The sequence below is a fragment of the Hemicordylus capensis genome, chromosome 6 (assembly GCF_027244095.1).
Source record: "Hemicordylus capensis ecotype Gifberg chromosome 6, rHemCap1.1.pri, whole genome shotgun sequence".
NCBI classification, from domain to species: Eukaryota; Metazoa; Chordata; class Lepidosauria; order Squamata; family Cordylidae; genus Hemicordylus; species Hemicordylus capensis.
Genome location: NC_069662.1, coordinates 49,208,908 through 49,228,720, shown reverse-complemented (window position 1 = coordinate 49,228,720; position 19,813 = coordinate 49,208,908). Strand labels below are relative to the sequence as shown.

General features: G+C 45.4%; 1 protein-coding gene across 4 annotated transcripts in view; it reads right to left on the bottom strand.

The window, feature by feature from the left end:
- Positions 1 to 19,623, bottom strand: part of STAC2 (SH3 and cysteine rich domain 2) — a 71,536-nt gene extending 51,913 nt beyond the window's left edge. The window contains exons 1-2 of one of the 4 annotated variants that reach the window (XM_053263998.1): positions 19,446 to 19,622; positions 19,014 to 19,330 (exon numbers count right to left, since the gene is read on the bottom strand). In XM_053263998.1, the coding sequence (XP_053119973.1) occupies positions 19,014 to 19,106 (93 nt within the window). In that variant the 5' untranslated portion in view covers positions 19,107 to 19,330; positions 19,446 to 19,622. Of the gene's footprint in view, positions 1 to 12,879; positions 12,948 to 19,013 lie in introns of those variants that run through there. The other 3 variants (XM_053263999.1, XM_053264000.1, XM_053264001.1) reach the window with 3 other exon arrangements.
- Positions 19,624 to 19,813: the final 190 nt, after the last annotated feature.

The following is a 19,813-nucleotide window of genomic DNA, read 5'->3' as shown; positions in this document are numbered from 1 at the left end:
TGAAGCCATCCTCAATTATTCAGACAAATAAGCGTTCAATTGCTTTCTTGGGATAGGGCCACCTGCAGCCAAATGGGATTTTAAAATACAGATGATGCCATGTATTTCTCCAACACAACTTAGCTCTTTTGGCCAAGACTAGGTTAGCACATGTTCAAATACCAATGTGGGTTTGAAACCACTCTTGCCAATATGGATTAATTTTCATTAAGCAATGCTTTCAACCTTCTAAGATACCAGAAGACGCCATTTGCAGTTTTACACAACCGATCCACCACTATGCCTCGAAATCATTTGTGGTACTGGTGAAATGGAGGATATGAACCTAAGTAGAGTCTTGCCGGACCAGTCAAAGTCCAGTATTCCGTTTCCCATGTTGACCAACTAGACATTCATGGGAAAGAGGCCATGAAAGGAACAGGTGTCCCCTGCTGTTAGGGGCTATAACTCAGTGGCAGAACACATGCTACGAGGCGCAGACAAAGTTTTCCCAGCTTGAGTCCAGAAACAAACCTTGGGGGCCCACCTTACTGCCGCTGTGCAGCCACTCATTTCACCTTTCATTTTATGTATTTCCTTCCACTCAGTGTCCTGCCCCAAAGATGTGGGTGGAAAATTTTCCCATACTTAGATTCCACCCCCCCCCCAATTTCTCAGATTGCATTGGCTGACATCCCGGCTAACATTGTGCACATGCAGCAGTGTGAGTTTCAGACTACCTCTGCACTGCCGCTTCAGCAGGGGAAGGGGTGACTTCTGTCAATCTACTCTTCCCTCTCAAGCTCACTGTGCACCACCAAAATAAGTCCCTGAAGGCTGCATGACCCTCAGGGACATATTTTAGCAATGCACAGTTGACTTCAGAGGAAAGGGAAGACAGGTGAAAATCACCCCTTCTGCCACTCAAGTGACAGTGCAGCAGTAGTCCGGAATGCACTGCTGCATGTGTGCAATGCATCATCCAGATGCCCAGCACTGTTTCATAAAATTCATTAGTAACAAGGAATGGATGCCAATGCAATATTAGGCAAGTTTACAGATTTAAAAGTTGTATCTGTAAATTTGAAACTTTTATATAGAGAGAGTAATTATACCCCTTTATAATATAGAGTTATAAACTAAATAAACTAATCAATGATCATAATAAACTACATTGTAATCAGTGTTTTTCAGGTGATTATCCCCAGGAAGTGTGCAAGAGGGTACATAGGTTTTACTGATTTATTGAGTATTCCAATAATTTTTTTTAAAAAATTCCAGATAAAGCTTTGGATTTGTTTCAGTATTATTTGTTTCAGTGATTAGTCAGGCACATCAAATATTTCAGTTCCACTACTTGGAGAAAAAACAGAGATACAGTTCAAAAACAGAGATACAATTCAAATGATAGAGGTGGGTTTTTTACTATATAAAAAGGAATCAGGAAAATGTGTATAGTAATTTAGTTTCTGGAAAAAATAAATTTTATGCAAATGAAGGGGGAATTTGTATGGGGGGGAAATCCAATTCAAAATTTTTCAGATAGCCCACAGCTTTGCTTGCCCGCCACCCCCATCTTTTCAAAAGGCAAGGAGACAAGCAACTGCAGGAGGAAGAAGAACAGCTACCAAGATCAGAAGGTGGTGGACATGGTGGCAGGGAGGGAGATCAATGGGAAAACAGGCAGGGTCGGTGGCAGGGAAGGAGGGATCAGTGGCAGGGAGGGAAGAGTGGCTAAGAAAGTGGGATTTCAGAAATTGTTGTGTGGTACACTCTTGCATGTTGGGTATGGGAAGGGGATCAGGGTTCATGGACATAACTCTTTTAATCTTTTCTCCACTCTTTTAAATGGATTGTTTGTTTACAATGTTATTTTGATTTTATTTGGCTTCTATAATTTCCCAACCATTAGTTTTTCAGATTGCCAGGAGTATTAACACTGATTTTAAAAAGACCCTGTGAATGCAGCTATAAATCCCATGGAACAGAGGACAAAGAGCCACATATATATCAAATCAATGTTACTGCAAAAGGGCATTCCCACCAAATGTGGAAGAAAGTTCACTCATGCACCCTGCATTTCCAAGTTGCAACATTTATTGTCTACTGAAGGATTCATTTTATGGAGCTTTTTTTGGAGTTGGGCACCATGCTGGAATCTTTTTTATACAATTTCCCTCACCAGGTAATTTAAAAAGATAAACTATTTGCTTTAACCCCGTAAAATCACCAAATATCAAATATTACTATTATGGTGATGCAAATGGCCTGTGCAAATGTGCAGAGCCAAAAAAGGGGGGGGGGCACCTCCACACACACGCAGAGGCCCAAACAGGCCTGGGAAGGCCTGAAATGAGCCCAAACTGGGCTGCCAATGGCCCCGGAGGCTCGGCGGGAGGCCGGCAGGGGTAGGGGGATGGTTTAAGTGCCAAAGCTAGTTCTGCCAGGTAGTTTGCTTTTCTGGCTCCGCTTGCTTTATCTTTTTTTTTTTTTAACTGTTATTATCTTTTTGTTTGCTTTTAAAAATGTTAATTGCTTTTTTGTTTTATTGCATACAGATCACAAAAAGCAGGACCTAAAAAAACCCCCAAAACCTAACTAGACCAAATACTATTCCAGTATATTCAGTACTGCCACACTATTTTTGTATTGCCTTTGTAGGCTCTTTCACAAGAGCTCTTTTTTTCTTTGAGGCAGTCTGTATGCATTAGCTTCATCTTATACAGTGGCAAATTTTCAGGCATGGACCTGTATATTTGTATATTTACAAGTATTTGTTACATATTGCAAATATGTATATGTGAATATTTGTTCATTGTGTGTGTGTGTGTGTGTGTGTGTGTGTACACAGACCCTTGCTTCCTCTAATCTTACAGATGTTTTAAGAATAATTTAAATGCCCAGCACTCCCAGAAGCAGTACCTCAGGCTGTCATCTGGGTTGCCTGCTGCTAAATCCAGCCCTGCCCGGCATAAAATTCTTTCCTGTTCCATTGAAGGCCTGGAACTACCGGTCCACCTGACAAAACACACACTTTGTGTGTTTATTGTGAGGACCTGCCCACTTACCAGCAAATCCATTGCTAAGCTACGCATGCTCCCATGGAGTGTGTTGTGAGAGCTCAGGATTTTTTCCACTGATCCCAGAACTGTACATATCACCACAGGAGTGGTAATCACAGTTCTGAACTTGGCTGGTCGGTCCCAGTTAAATGTGAGGAGTTTGCAGCATAATCTGGGATGGACTAAAATGTCTGAGTTCTCATTACATTCTCCAAAGGAGCACACATGGCTTGGTGACTGGGATGTCTGGTAAGTTGGGTTGTTGGTTTTATTGTGGGAAACAGCCTTTTTTGTTGCAAATGGCAGGAAGTGAATTCGTCCCAAAGTGGCTACTTTGGCATTATTAGCACAAGCCAAAATATCACTGGTTTTTGTAAATTCCCATGTAGTTGAATGTCATCAGGATAAGTTTGATGACCTTCAAGGTAGGGGGTTGCTCTGAACAGATTTTAGATTTTTAAAAAATTATGTCCATATACATTTGTTTATTCTCATTATTAGACAAGTGTGAGAACCACTGGTTTTTCAACATGGTGAATATTCTGTACAGTTTTAATTTTAAATATATCTGCTAGAGTTAGTGGTTGTTATGCCCTATATACTTTCCCTAACTAGGCAAATATCAGTTTGTGGGAGGATATTTAAACCAGAGAAAGAAAAAAAAAAGAGAAGAAAACCTTTTCCCAGTATCATAGTCCTGATCCAACAATCCCTGCTCCTCCCTCCCGCCCCCAGCTGCTTTTAATTTTTTTATAAAGAGACAGGAGATTTGACCATGGCTCTCTAATGTCTCATTTTGTTTGGCCATGCAAGATGGCACCAGTTGTGGGGTGGCTAAGCCTTCCATGGAGACCCTAGAGACCTCAGGCTTTGAAAATAAATGCCATTCTGCATAGCCCGGCCCTAGGTTCATTTTCTTGGTCACTCTGCAGTGCAACGGACATGTTGCTGGAAACTGGTGCATTTTTAGCCTATTTTCCAGTAGATTTATGAGATCACCTGGCATTCCGCGTGTCCATGTGTGTGTCTCTACCCCCGCCGCCATCAACTTCGCAATGCTTGGACCAATACGAACCAATTCAGGTACAGCTGTAGGGACACATAGGGGCACCTCAATGGCACAGTTTGTGATGATGTCATCCACTCCTATTCAAAATGGCAGACGTGTAAACTTTTGAGGTGCAGGTGGGCTAACCTGTGAACTGCTTAGCCGATTTGAACCAAATTTGCTACAGATGTAGGGGCACATGGGGAAACCTCAATGGCATAGTTTGTGATGATGCCATCTACCCCAGTCCAAGATGGCAGGCACATGAACATTTAAGGCTCAACTGAGCTAACCTGTGGACTGTCTAACCAATTTGAACCAAATGGTGGACGCATAAACTTTTGAGGCACAACTAGTCTAACTTGTGAACCGCTTGACCATTTTGAACCAAATTTGCTACAGCTATAGGGACACATAGGGATGCCTCAATGGTGTATTTTGTGATTATGTCATCCACCCCAATCCAAGATACCGGACGCATTAACATTTGAAGCGCAAGAGATCTAACTTGTGGACCTCAATTTGAACCAAAGTTAGTCCAGTTGTAGAGCTTGAGAAAGGAAAGTAGGCAGATTAGTTCTTACTAGAACAACTTCTTCTATATTACATTCACTCTCCTTAAAATTTCTCAGGCAGGGGAGGTGAATATTGGGAGGCAGAGACACATCCCAGCATCTATTTCCACTCTCAGCATCCATCTCAACATCCATCTATTTCCACTCCCCATCCTCACTTCTTTGTTCCAGCTTTTCTACTCACCCGTCCTCCAAAATATTCCATAGTCCCTCTCTCTCTCCCCCCCTCCCACTCTTTGGGCTCTCTCTCTCTACCCCTCCACCCCATTCCCCTCTTTCTCTAGCTCCACCCCACCCCCGGCTTGCTCTCATGCCTCACCCATCCCTCTGGCTGTCTTTCCCTTCAGGGCTTCATTTTCACCTTACTCACGTTTGCAATCATTCGTAAGTGAATGTAGTAGGAGAAAGTAGAGGGATGTCAAGAAGTGATGTTTTAATGCCTATTTGTTTATTTTCGTCTCAAGTCCCTTCATTTGCAAACTGAGAAGCTTGAGTGTCAACGACAAGCAAGCAAACAAAAATGTAAACCAGGTTTGCATCAATATTATTTCTAACATAATTGGCACAGTTGCAGAATTTCAGATTACTGCTTTCTTGTTGCATTCGTCTGCAAAGCAAGGTAACCTAAATTTAGGGATCAATTCTATACTCCAGCCACACCATAATTATTTGACAGAAGCCCCCTACATCAGTGGATCTTGAGCTACAGCCCCTGCTAGCAGCCCTAAGCTGGTGTTACCTCCCACAGATACAGTGAGGGACTGTTTCATTGCGTACCCCACTCTGCAGCTCCACAGGCAGCGGGCCCAAAACAGGGCAGAGCTGTGGGCATGTTGTGGGTGTGTCATGTGTCATTCACATGTGTAGAGTGGACTTACACCAAACCTTGTTCTCCCCAAGTCCTACTCCCAGGCCCTACACCAGCTCAATATTATGCTGGCTTCAAGAGATTGGGAACATTTCTAATCTCCCACTGAACTCAATGGAGAGATAAGAACATAAGAACAGCCCTGTTGGATAGGCCCAAGGCCTATCAGGTCCAGTATCCTGTTTCACACAGTGGCCCACCAGATGCCTCTGGAAGCCCACAAGGAAGAGGTGAGGGCATGCCCTCCCTCTTGCTGTTGCTCACCTGCAACTGGTATTTAGAGGCATCATGCCTCTGCGGCTGGAGGTGGCCTATAGCCATCAGACTAGTAGCCACTGATAGACCTCCATGGTAGAATAGATTGCTCTCCCATTTCTTCCTGCTGTTCCCACTTTGCCCCAATATTTTTTTAAATTATTGTTGTTGTTGTTATTCGTATTTGTATACTGCCCAAAACGCAAGTTTCTGGGCAGTTTACAACAAAAAAATAAAGAACAAGTTAAAAGGTTAAAACATTACTACAATTTAAAATTGAAAAAGTGCTATACAGAGTATAGCATTCAGACTAAAGGCCCATTCACACAGTATGTTCAGCACTCATATGGGTATATAGCATACACACTTTCAGATCTGTACATTGGTATAGTCATTGACATGTCATGTTGAACACAGATACAGAAGTACACTTCCTATCTGTACCATACATTTGAAGGGCCTGCATCCAGGTTCACTTTCAAAATGAACACAGGTACAGTCATCCACACAAACACATGTACGAGTATAATGTCTGAATTGCGTTTAACTCGGCATCCAATTGAAAACACACCCACACCAGCATATAAACCCCTGATAGGTAGACACAACTCTAATTCTAAGGCTCACAGTACGGGGCTATATTTTTCTGGCCTCATGCCATACACACTTACAGTAAAGCACATCAGAGGGAAGTGTGGTGATGGCCACTATGGATAAAGGTCACTTTGCACGAACAGGACACAGACAATAAGAGGCCTTTTTGTCTTCTGAGAACCCTAACAGTTACTCTCTCTCAGGATGCCACAAACACCCAACAACATCTACTCCACTACCCCAATTAGGTGTGTCAGGACAATCTACCCCAAACAGGTAAGCAAACGTGGTGGTGGGTTGGAAAGAATACCACGCCTCCAAGTCTGATAGCTGCCAATGCCCACCCCCCTGCCCCCAGGTCTCTATCTCCCTTCTTCTGTATTACTAATTATGCTAAACTGCATTGGCTAACCTTGTTGTCCTCGCTCAACAGACAGCCACAACGTCTCTGCCACACAGGAGTCAGAAGATCTGTTCTCACGCGCAGGCAAAACCGGGCTAACAAAGCCAACCCTGGTCCTGCCTGTGCGTGAGAATCGCCAGGATTGGGCCTGATCCTGGCGGCATCTCAGTGGCAAACCCGCCAAGCCAGCCACCCTCCTAAAAGAGGGTAAGAGAGAAAGCGCTCTCTTAAACCCATTTTTGTAATTGTCTGCCAGCTCCCGGCTGCTTGCAGACTGCAGGGCTCCTAGCCAGCTTCGGGGAACGGAGGATTATGGGGGTTCTGGGGGTGGGGTGACGCCTCCCAGCACCCCAGTCTCCACGCTGCACGAGGAGGGAGCTGCATGTCTGGGTGAGTAATCTCCACAGCCAGACTCTCAACAAGGATCGTCTGCAGGGAGGCAAGCTTTTCAAAGCTTCTTCTTCCTCCCTGCTGACCCCGTAGCCCTTTCTTACCAGTCCTGAGAAAGGGGTGTGCTTAAATGGAGGCCCAAGTGGCCATCAACCTTCACACACAGATAACCTCTCTGCTAGTGAATGCCTGCCAGGCACCCCACTCCAACCATAGCTAGTTTGCCCAAACACTCGCGAGCCTTTTCGCTTTGCAGGATCACAGCCTGGCCATAGAAAGCAGAACAGTCACTGCGCGCACACACTGTCCCACTGCAGTTCCCCAGGGAGGAAGTCTCTGTTGCTGTTACTAGAGCCAGCATAGCGTAGTGGTTAGAGTGCTGGACTAGGACCGGAAAAACTCGAGTTCGGATCCCCATTCAACCATGAAACTCACTGGGTGACTCTGGGCCAGTCATGTCTCTCTCAGCCTAAGGCATGTACACCGCTCTGAGCTCCTCGGAGGAAGAATGGGATATAAATGTAATAAATAAATAAACAAACAAATAAATAAATAAATAAACACTTTCTCCTGCAATGGGCGGTGTGTGTGCGTGCGGGGAGGAGGAAGAGGCTGCAGCAAGGACAATGAAAGGGATAGCACTTCCACTCAGACACCTACCCATGCATCTAGGCCCAGTGACTGTTTTGCAGCCACTGGCCTTTCTTCATGACTCATTTGTGCAGAGGTCCTTTAGGGAAATCTTTCAGTTCTGGATGGGATAGATGGAAGGAAAGGAGGCAGCAGTGAAGCATGACATCCCTTTGCTGGTGCCAAGAAGGTGAGCCTACAGAAGGGATGGGAGGAGAGACAAGGGGACACAGAAGGGCAGCATTGCTGCTGCCACCTAAAGCAACTGAACACCCCTCCCTCTTAATGCAAAGCGAACCCCACCACCATCCTTAGGTGGGGCACAGAAGGTACTTTGCAAAGAGCGCCTTCCGATCTGGAACGGGCCCCAAGCACAGCAAGCGCTCTGCATGCAGAAGGCCCCATCCTTGCAACCTCCATCTGAAGGTTCTTAGGCAGCGGGGCTGAGAAATGCTTCTACATGACATCTCAGAGAGCTGCCCTCTGCCAGTCAGAGGAAGCCAAACTGGTCTCCACAGACCAGTGATCTTTGACTCAGTAGAAGGTAGCTTCCTAATAAGAGAGTTCTTCTGACCATGAACAAAGTGTATTTCCATCAACCCCTGCTAACTTGGCAAAGAGGCACCTTTTAATGTGGTGATTCTCTTTCTTTAGCAGGGGGAGAGTAACCGGCCCTATCCACTCCCAGCACAGTACCTCCAGTGACGGTGGCTGGTGTCTATTTCATGTTTCTTTTCCGATTGTGAGCCTTTTGGGGACAGAGATCCATCATATTTATTTGTTATTTATCTGTGTAAACCGCCCTGAGCCATTTTTGGAAGGGTGGTATAGAAACTGAACAAACAACAACAACAACAACAACACTACAGAGCAATCCAGTCAGCCTGAGATGTGGGGGTTTGGGTTTTCAGAGTAAAGGGTAGAATACCAAATTTTAAAAGGTTTTCATTTATAAATCGGCTTCCAGTCACCAGGGCGGGAGGGAATTCTGCAAATCAGCAGAAACAACTTGTGCCTGTTCTGTTTGACTCTTTGTATTGCTATAGGGGCTGCAGTAAAGGCCACAGAAAGATTTTTCCTTACGCATCATAAACATACCGAAATTTGATGTACGATGCATTTTCCCACAACGACACCTTGGCCTTAAATTGGATCAATCAAAGAAGGCAGAAAATGATTTGCATGTGTGTGTCCCCTTAAAAAAAAAAAAAAAAGAGACACCCTTTTTAAAAAGGCAGCCCAGAGGAAATCTCTACAGATATAACAATGAAACTAACTAGGCTGGCTAGAAAACTCTATTAGAATTCGACAGACTGAGCCATCACCTCCTGAGAAGGGCTAAGCCTCAGAAATCTCTTCCGTCTCCCCACCACCTGGGGTCGGACGCTTCAGGGTGATTAGTGGTGGCCTCCCTTTCCACTCCCCTTGGCCTCTTTGGCCATCCCTTTCTACAAGGCTCCCTTAGAAGGAGCTGCAACCCGAACCCAAGCCAGGCTGCCTGCTAAGTGCCCGCTGGGTGAAGGAAAGGTCTTAAAAAGGGAAAAAAGCCATGGAAACAGGGGAAGAGGAAGGGCATTCGTGGTTAGTTATTGTTCACGGCAATTATTAGCCTTGAAAGGCAGAATCCAAACACAGGCTGGTTTGGCAGCAGGAACAGTTTCATACATCCCAGTTCATATGCCTTTATCTACAGGGAAGGTCCCTCTTTTCCAGTAAAAAGAAAGTGTGCCGTCAAGTTGGTGTCGATTTCTGGCAACTACAGAGCCCTGTGGTTGTCTTTGGTAGACCTCAGGAGGGGTTTACCATGGCCATCTCCCCTGTCGACAATAAAACATGCCCCTTTTGCCTTTTGGAGAGATGCAGGTGATGCTTGGTGGTGGTGGTGGGGATGCTGTGTGCACATTCGAGCACTAGAGGTTTGCAGTGCTCAGGTATGCCTAGTCCCCTCCAGGAACGTAGCTAGGGGAGAGGGGGCTGTGTTCACCCCTCTTTCTGGAGGACCCCCAGACTGAGGGAGATAATGAAGAAAATAGGGAGGGATGCAGCTGGAGGGCCCTCTGGAGCTGGGGGCCTGCGTTCTTTGAACCCTTTCGTTCAATTATAGCTACGCCCCTGGTCCCCTCCCTCTGGAAGTTAAATCTCTAAGGGCAGGGTGAGGGACAGATGCCTCTTGGTTTTACTGCACGTAGGAACACCAAATGCCAGCTCGTGCTGCTTCCCTTTCACTCCCTCTCCCTATGACTACCTATCCAGACAGACAGCGCTGCTGAATGCGTTTGAGCCGCATCTCTCTCAGTCATAAGCACAACCAGATTCATTTGTGGCTGTAAATGTTCTGTTACGCATTAAGTTACAGTAGTAGTAGTAGTAGTAGTAGTAGTGTTTTTCTTTAAGAAATGTTCTTGCCCACCTGCCTCCCAAAACAAAATATACGTTACAGAATAATGTACAATTAACCCTTCTAGTCCGTTTACTAACACAATTCTGCTTCAGAGGCCGATGCAAGACAGACTATTGCAGAGGAAATGAATTCAGCATCAGTACTCTAATTATGAGGGGGTGGGGAGGAAAGAGGCCCTTAAAAGTCCCAGACTTGACTCCTTGAGTTTTAATCAAAGCATGTTCCCTCACTCTGCAACCTTTTAAAGCAGTAGCTGAGGGGGACAAATCTCCTCAGGCCCCTACCCTCATTATTCGAGCACTGCTCAGAATACAGAAGGCAAAGAAGAGTCTCATTTATTTATTTTTTAATTATGCCCTGCATTTCACCTAATAAAATCTTATTAGATAAATGGAGGCACTGATCCTTGTGTGTGAGAATGGGGGGGTGGGGTGGTTGGTTATATTTAGCATGGGGAGAGCAACTGGCCTTGTCCAAACCCAGCACACTATGTATTTCTTTTTAGACTGTGAGCCCTTTGAGGACCAGAAACTATATTCTTATTTTTATTTTATGTAAACCACTTTGATAACTTTTTTTGGTTGAAAAGTGGTATATAAATAAAATAAAAATAAGTGCATAGGTAAGTGTGCCATCAAGTCGATTTCAACTTCTGGCACCCACAGAGCCCTGTGGTTTTCTTTGGTAGAATACAGGAGTGGATTACCATTGCCTCCTCCCACACAGTATGAAATGATGCCTTTCAGCATCTTCCTATATCGCTGCTGCCCAATACAGTACCAGTGGGGATTCAAACCGGCAACCTTCTGCTTGCTTGTCAAGCATTTCCCCACTGCGCCACTTAAGGTGACATAAGTGCATAGGAGTGACCCTATTTTCATCTGTAAGATGTTGAAAGATATGCAGTTTATGAAGGACCAATGTTCCCTCTAAGGTAGGACTGCACAACATAAGGCCCGGGGGCCGGATTCAGCCCACAAGGACCATTTTACTGACCCCCAGCAACACAGGAGCTGAAAACTGCCATAGTGCCATCCTGTGCATGCTTTATCAGAAATATGCTCCATGGTGTGAGGCTTAGTCCCATGTAAGCATGCCTAGGATTGCAGCCTGAAAACAACAATGTAGGGAGACTTGGCATTTGTTTGGGGATGGCATGCACTTTAGGGGCCCCACTGATTGAGCAGGGACAGGACCTATTCTCTGGCCACGATCCTTGGTTAGAACTATGGGTCCACTGACAAGGGGAACAGATCCACAAGTAAATAATAATATTTCATGTAATAATGTGCTAAAAATTTGACCTCGGCCCCTGCACGCCAAGTTGTGGATAGTTCCGGCCCACCAGGGCATTTGAGTTGTGCAACCCTGCTCTAAGGCGTGCCCATGTGCATACAAGGTTTTTTTTATGTCCGCTCATTTAATTTTAGATCCTGCTCAGTTTGAATTAGGAAGGCCCCATTTTAAATGCATGTGCGGAAACACTGCCTTCATACTGCCACCCAGATCAAAACTCATTCTGTGCACAGATGAAAAAAATTAGAGGGAACACTGTGAGGAACCCAGAAATAAAGAGTGGCATGACGGCCACAAGAGGTATTCCAAGAAATCCTGTAGAGGTGGGGGCTATTTGTGCTAAATTTGAGTAAAGTGTGCCATCGAGTCAGCGTCAACTCCTGGAGCCCACAGAGCCCTGTGGTTGTCTTTGGTAGAATACAGGAGGGGATTCCCATTGCCATCTCCCACACAGTATGACATGATGCCTTTCAGCATCTTCCTATATCGCTGCTGCCCAATATAGGCATTTCCCATAGTCTGGGGAACATACCAGCGGGGATTTGAACCGACAACCTCTGACTTGCTAGTCAAGACACTTCTCTGCTGTGCCATTAGGTGCTAAATTGAGAGAGGGTCTTAATTTGAGCTAAGTCTCAGGCAGAAGGAGTCCTCTCATGAGCTTAAAGTGAGGTAGCCACCCGAGGCGAAGGTGTTTGGCTCTATTAAGGGCAACCAAGTGGGAGACAGACTCACCTGATCCACCGATGAGGGCACATTCTCGCAGCAAGTTCCCCTGTGCAGGTCTCACTGAAAGGAACAGGAACAATGCAAGAGCCCCTTGCTCCCATTCCTTCCAAGGCGGCCCCCTGGAAGAACTTCCTCCTGGTACATTTTGAGCCCCCATGTTAATTAATCGGATTTTCCATCCAAGGCACCCAAATGTCTACTCTTGGGCCAATCTTGCTCCCAGTCGAAAAGCAGCAGAAAAAGGCAGAGCCTCCGAGCACATGCATGGTGCCTTACCCCGCATAAGATGGAAGTGGTGGGGGGAGGCAGAGGTCCTAGTTATACCAGCCATGGCATCTTTTGGTTGCAGAAATCAGACACAAGGCACCCGTTAGCCAGCCTCGTCCTCCCTCTCCAGTCTGGTATTCTAAGGCAGAAGGTCAACTCTATATTCTCTTTAGCCCCTGAGAATGGAGTGGCAGAAACAGTTTGTAGGTCCTGAACCCACAAACACAGATAGAAAAAAAATCTGTGAAGCAGATTTCACCCCCCCCCAAGACACAGCTTCTTCTATTCCATTTTCTTTTGCCTTTCACCTCTAGACATTTTTGTACTACAGCTTTAAAAAGTAATGTGTGGATGGGATCCAGGATCCAGTTCAAAACCTCACATTTTTTCTAGCCTGTACTTTCACTCCTTTCAGAACCATTTTTCATTTGGCTAGATAGACTTGAAAAGGCTCTGTGGCCACTGAATAGCCACTTTGGGCTGATTCACACACACACACACAGCAAGCTAGGAAGCTTCTGTATCCCTTGGGGCATATACTTCCTTACTTCCTGCCAATCACAAGAGGAAAACAATACCATGGGGGCGGGGGGGCAGTCAGGAGCGGGAGAACAGCATTTCCCCACAAAGTATAAAATATTATGTTTTGAGTGTTGTGAACATGCAACATCCCACAACAGGAATGCATGGAACAGTAAGTTACAAATATGCATGTATTGTTGGGGGGAAATATTTTAAGTGGTATGGGGAAAGGCCCCCCAGTGAGAAAGCACAAGTCATACAATAAAGGGGCATCCCTCAAAAAGAGACTGCCCTTCCTTCATACTCTGTGGTCGGATGGGAGAAAATCTCAAGTCTTGGATCAGGCTGTACTTATTTTCACACAAATGAGCAATTGTGAGATGAAGTGATTGAGCAAGAACAGACCAATGATGTGGCCTTTCACTGAAAAAGAGCTACTCTGAAATATGGCAGGAACACTTTCAATCATGATGCAAGATGCAGGTAACAGAAGGAAAATCACATGGGCTTCATCATCTGAATCGGCCTTGAATTTGGTTAAGTTGCCACTAAGGAAGCGTGATGCCTATATTGGAGCAATTCACAATTCCAGGAATGAACCAAATTAGTAGTGGAAGAGAATTATTGAAATAATCAATGGAAACAAGAGCATCCCAGATGTACACTGCCATCCAGCAAGCTGCAAACCTCTCCTGGGCAGCAACTGAGACAATAACAACCATTCAAACATGATTAATACAATCCAGACACACAGGGTTGCTTGTGAGGGCAACAGCCAATAATGTGGATGGCAAAGTGCTTTCATTTGCAAAGAGCTATGAAAATGCTAGCAGGGCTGGATTCTTTATGGAGCTAGAGAAACCCAAGTTTCAAGTCACTTCCAGCCACAGAAGCCTTCAGAATTCTCAACCTCTGATCCCTAACTTCTGGAACAAAAGCTGTTGACAGAAGCAACAATTGTGGCGGTGTGGTGGTCCTTGAAATAAGGGAAACAAGGATTGAGTGGCAACATCAGGAAAAGAAGAACCTGATTTCCCTGTCAGGAAACATGGTCCCCTGTCCATACTGTCTCTCCATTCAGCAGATGATGTGTCTACATGTTCTGCATCCAAGTTCAGTGGTGGACTTTTCGTGAGGCAAGGTGAGATGGTTGCCTCAGGCAACTGATCATTGGGGCAGCAGCAGCAGCAGAGCAGCAAAATGCCCCCTGCCACCATCCGAGCAGCTCTTTGGGACCGGTTAGGAGTGCCTCTCCTCACACTCCTGGCATAGCCTGCAAGAAACTCAAGAAGAGAAAAGGAAGTTGCTGGCAACCTTCCTTCCTTCCTGCCCCAGATGCCACTTTCAAAGCTTACAAGGGTCATTTTTGAAAGGGGGCTGTTGGATAAGGCAGTATTTAGTTCCTTGCCTCGGGTGCTATAATACTTGAGTCACTCTTGAGTGAGGAAACGCAACTGAGCAAAAAGAATCATATTTGGCACCAAACTTGCCCAACGGCAGGCAAATTTTAGAGCTGTTTCTTCAGGGCTGGGCCATTGGTCCAAGCCACCCAATCAGTGTTCCCTCTAAGGCATGCACATGTGTGCACACACACAAGTTTTTAAATACCGGCTCAGTTAATTTTAGATCCCGCTCAAGTAGAATCAGGAAGGCCCCATTCTGAATGCCTGTGCCTTCTTGATACTGCCTTGATACTGCTGCCCAGAACAAAATTTATTCTTCACACAGATGAAGAAAATGAGAAGGAACTCTGCACCCAAGTACCTGCTTGGGGTGGCAATGTTTCCGGAGGTGCCAATTAAGCATCAGGGGATCCTGGAACAGACCTGAGTGTGCTGTTCAAGGCAGAAAAATGTTTTTGGCTGGTTCTGCATTTCACACATGAAGACAACTCAGGGCACATGAGCCATCCTGCTTTCTGAAAAGAACAGCTCTATGATGCATATTTTGCAAAATGTGTCACATTCAAACTTTTAAGGCTTATGCTTAAAATAACTCAAGGCTGGTTCACACATGCTTTGTTCAGTCACCAACTGTAGAATCAAGTGATAGTTTGCGTGTGTGAATGACCTAACACAGATTAGTCACTACAGATAGAATTTTCATAAAATTGAATGTTGACTCAAACACAGTGCTTCTACAATGAGGGCAGTACACACATTCAGTCAATCACCAGCAAGTGCTGGGTAGTCAAATTATGAGGCATCACATGATGTACACTGCATGCGTCAGTGAGTCCTAAAGCATAACTTTAAAAATGTACAACTGGACAGATTTGAGAAAGAGGGACTTTGTTTAAAAAATGCAGCTCAGTTCAAGAGGTATGATGGCCCTGGGCAAGTCAGGAAACAGTTAGAGGTGATGCAAGATCTCCTACAGAGAGAGAGAGAGAGAGAGAGAGAGAGAGAGAGTGTGTGTGTGTGTGTGTGTGTGTGTGTGTGTGTGTGTATGTATTTTATATACAGTATATACAATAGAATCTTCAGGGTAAGTGAACCAACTAGGGCCTGTGGGCTAGAGGAAGGATTTGTTTAACTCCTTCCTCCCATGTCTTTCTGATTAAAATCATATCCCGCAAGATGATGATGATGATGATTACATTTATATCCCGCTCTTCCTCCAAGGAGCCCAGAGCGGTGTACTACATACTTGAGTTTCTCTTTCATAACAACCCTGTGAAGTAGGTTAGGCTGAGAGAGAAGTGACTGGCCCAGAGTCACCCAGGTAGTATCATGGCTGAAGGGGGATTTGAACTCGGGTCTCCCCGGTCCTAGTCCAGCACTCTAACCACTACACCATGCTGCTCCACAAGGAACAACTTACAGGAACCCACATGGTAGCTGTACTTTTTTCCTGTGGGGGCAAATAGTAGCTTGCAGGGAGGACGATTTTAATCAGAAACGAGGCACAGGAGGACAGGGCTTTAACCACCCCTACCCAGTTTCCATGGTCCTTATCAGATTCCTAACCCAAGCCCACACTGCCACAGCTGCTATTAATTTAAAAGTCACAAGAGAGCCCTATCACAGATCTCCTGAATCGTGCCTAGTTTAAGTCTCTCTCTAGCCCTCAGGACCAATTTATATATCCAGCAGAACCAAGTGGGAAAGCTTTTCCAACTAGGAAAATTCCTATGGCTGCAAGCAGAGGAGCTGCATGTTTAAATGCTCCCTCACAAAAAGAAAGAAACTTCACAAATCCCAACCCATATCAAGCAAAACCTCCTTGCTCAGAGAAAAATAGCATGTTGGAAAGAAGGCTAGGCTGAACCCGTCTCTTGTGTGCATGGAGTTCCCTGCCCCCACTTAATAGGGGAGCATTCAAGCACACAACACCTTCCCTCACAGAAAGTCTGAAGCGGGATGATCCAGGACCGGCTTCGGCAACTGCTTCTACTTGATGTTTAAAGTGGACTTTTGTTTCTCCCAATCTCTTAAACTAAACAACAGTGAACTACCTCACAGGCGTTTCTACAGGAGCAGCAGTGAGCAAGATCAAGGTTTGCAAATTAATAAGTTAATGACAAATTATTATTAACACGGGAAAGAACAGCCACCCCATGGCCAGACTTCAGAGCCATCTGGGAATATCTCACCCACTCAAGGAACCCACAGAACACTGTGTCTCTCTCCCCCCCCCACAACCCCACATAACTTCCAGACAAGTGAACTGCAGCGTCAAGTAGCCAGCTAGCTACACGTTCTGGAATGGCTGCGTGTGACAACCGAGTGAGTGTGTGTGCGTGTGTGTAAGGAGAACTTGGCAAGGGCAGAACCGCAGCGCTGCAGTCTTAAAAGCTCTCCTCCCTCAATTTTAAGCTCACTCAAGATACTAGATGAATTAACTGCCAGCGTCACAGAGCTGACGTCAGCAGAGATGCTGACATCAAAGCAGACAAAAAAATCTTAGCATATTCGCACTGTCTCCTCCCCCACTTCAGCTCATGCATACCTTTTTATCAAATTGAGGAGGAAGGCAGAACTCCCTTACAATAATAAAGAACAAGATATGTCCTTTTTCTTAAATCACAAGTCACATTTTGCACAAATCACATGGGGGTCTGGAATATACCTGCAGATTTACACCATTCTTGCCCACCCATGCATCAGTTCTTTCATCTGGTGTGAAATCGTTCAACATCTGGGAGTAGCAATTATCTCCCTAATCTGACTTTGGGGGAGGTGTACATGGGACTTCATTTCAGCCATCACTCTCCAGGGCAAAGCCCCGAATCTGTTTTTCAATATCAGAGTTCAGAATTGCCACAGAGGAGAGAACAGTTCCCTGGACATGTGCAGAATGCCTTTCCACATGAACCACAATAATGAAAAAGCAGAGAAGGAGGCCATCACAACTGACTGAGCAACTCTAAGCAAGTCAAATCCTGGCACGTTGTTCAGCAAGTGAAGACTGGGTGTTCCCTTCAGTTCTTAAGTCTCTTCAGTTTTAGAAAAAAAACCCAAATCACAAACACTTTTCATGGAGCATAGGCTTTTTAGCTATGACGGTTAATGGAGCCTCTCTGTTCAGAGGCAGTATATCTCCAAACACCAGGTGCCAGAGATGAGCAACAAAAGAAGGCCATCACTACTACTTTCATGCCATGCTTGCAAGTTTCCTGGAGGCATCAGACTGGCTGCGGCTGGATTCTGGACTAGATGCACCTTACTCTGATCCAGTGAGGCAATTCTTATGTATGTGTGTGGCTTGGGGAAGATGAAGAAAAAGAACCACCCTTTAGCAAAATCATTCCTGTTCCCTTTCTTCTCTACCCCTCCCCTCCCCAATGTGATCCCAAGGCACTCTTGCCTCTGGGCTTTCAGCTGCTAAAGAACACAACTATTATAATAGCAAAGCCTGCAATTAAAGCATGTGCTAATAAGTCACACTGCTGCAGTGACACACACACACAGACCCGCCAGGCTAAATTGCTGGTTTCCAAATCCTCCCGTCATTAAGATGTTATTATGATTCCCACGCTAGTAACCTTTTGGAAGCCCACCCCCCCCACACACAGAAGTGGCAACATCCTCTTTTCTTTTCCTCCGCAATTTTTTCCTCCGCAATTTTTTTTTAAACATGCAAGTCTCAGCTGTATAGTGGCTCATATCCTATGGATATGTATGTAAGGGGAGATTTTAAAAGCCCTGTTTTCCTTTTAAAATGCTGAGGTCAATATAGATGAGAAGTGAGAAAGGAAAACATTCAGAGTGAACATGCCATCAGTTAACAATACTGAGGATATTTAGAACAAATGATTTAAAGGTAGGGCATGGCAGCAGGCAATTCATATATTCCACTCCACCATATCCTATACTTTCCTATGCATTTCATTTATAAAATATATAGATAATTTCAGATGTCTAGGTAATATCTCATTACCTAAATGCTCCCCCCCACCACACACCATGTAGAAAATGAAATCAGAGTCACAGGACTTGATGGTCCATCAAGTTCAACACCTCTGATCATAAGCAATGCCCCCCATTCCCAGATAATCCCACACAATCCTACCCCCACAGCACTACATGCAGAGAGCAGATGCACTGCAGAAGAGGGTTCGCAGACAGATCAAACTGTGATCTACGCAGACGACAAAAGGCTAATACCATTTAGCTCCACTACAAATCTTGCAGTTGTGTGAAACCATGAGGGAGAAGCCACACTTTTGCATGACCAACGGGGGTTTCACTGCTGCAGGGAAAGGGAAGCATGACCGATTGTTAACGCTAGAGACGAGAATGGAGAGAGAGCCACACACACGAGTGGATCTAGTGGAGAATCGTTTGCAGACCAAGGCGGCAAGGATGGGTGGAGTGGAAGCAACAACAACAACAACAACAACAAAGCGTTTACAATCCACCCAGTCCTGTAACACAGTTCCGAGAAAGGCGATCCTTACACTGAAGAGGAGATGGCGCCAGCAAGTGCGCTAATGGATCCCCTATAAATAAATAATAACATTTTGTAAAAGAAGGGCATGGAAATCATTACCTTTGTTTCCTGGAGGCTGGGCACGGTGCCCGGAGTCTGTTGTGGAGCCGAGCTGTGCTGAGGGTCATTTTCCTTCTCCGTTATTTCAGTCATGATGGTCCTCGGGCAATTCAGTCTGGGCACGAGAGCCGGAGACGGAATTGCTGGACACTTTTTCTGGACTGGGTCAGGGTCTCTTCGCTCCCGCCTTCAAACCAAACAAGCAACCTCTTGGCGGTTTCTCGCTGGAACTTCTTCTTCCCTCTCGAATTCTTCGTTAATTTAGACGTCTTCTATTAAAATGACTTCAGGATTCCCCCCACCGCCACTTCAGTTTTCTATTTAGGAACGGAAGAAAAAGAAATGGCCCAATTATTAAGAAAACGAACCCCAGCCGCGATTCCCACTAATACTTCTGGATGCGGAGCAGATGGTCTACTTTGCCCTGCCGACCTCTTCTTGCATGCAGATCAAAGCAAGAAAATCCCAAGCCCCACGTTGCTGTTTTTCCCCCCGCCAAGCTCTGCATTGACCAGTGCGCGTGAAACAATCTCGCCTCTTCTACCCGCTTCCTCCAACTTTGATTTCACGAGCAGCAACCTGGCTCCGCCCCTTTCCTTTTATTATCATCATATTCGCCCCCCTTTACGAGTGCTTCATTAACCTCGCCTTTCCTTTTAATATGCTAATGAGGAACGCAGCAGACCGCTCTCCCATTGGCCTCTTCCGGGAGGGAGAAGGAGAGTGGAGTAGGCAGTGGCACCTCCACCAATGGGTGGATCCACGCTGAAAAGTTACACACGTATCTGTGAGAGAAGGAC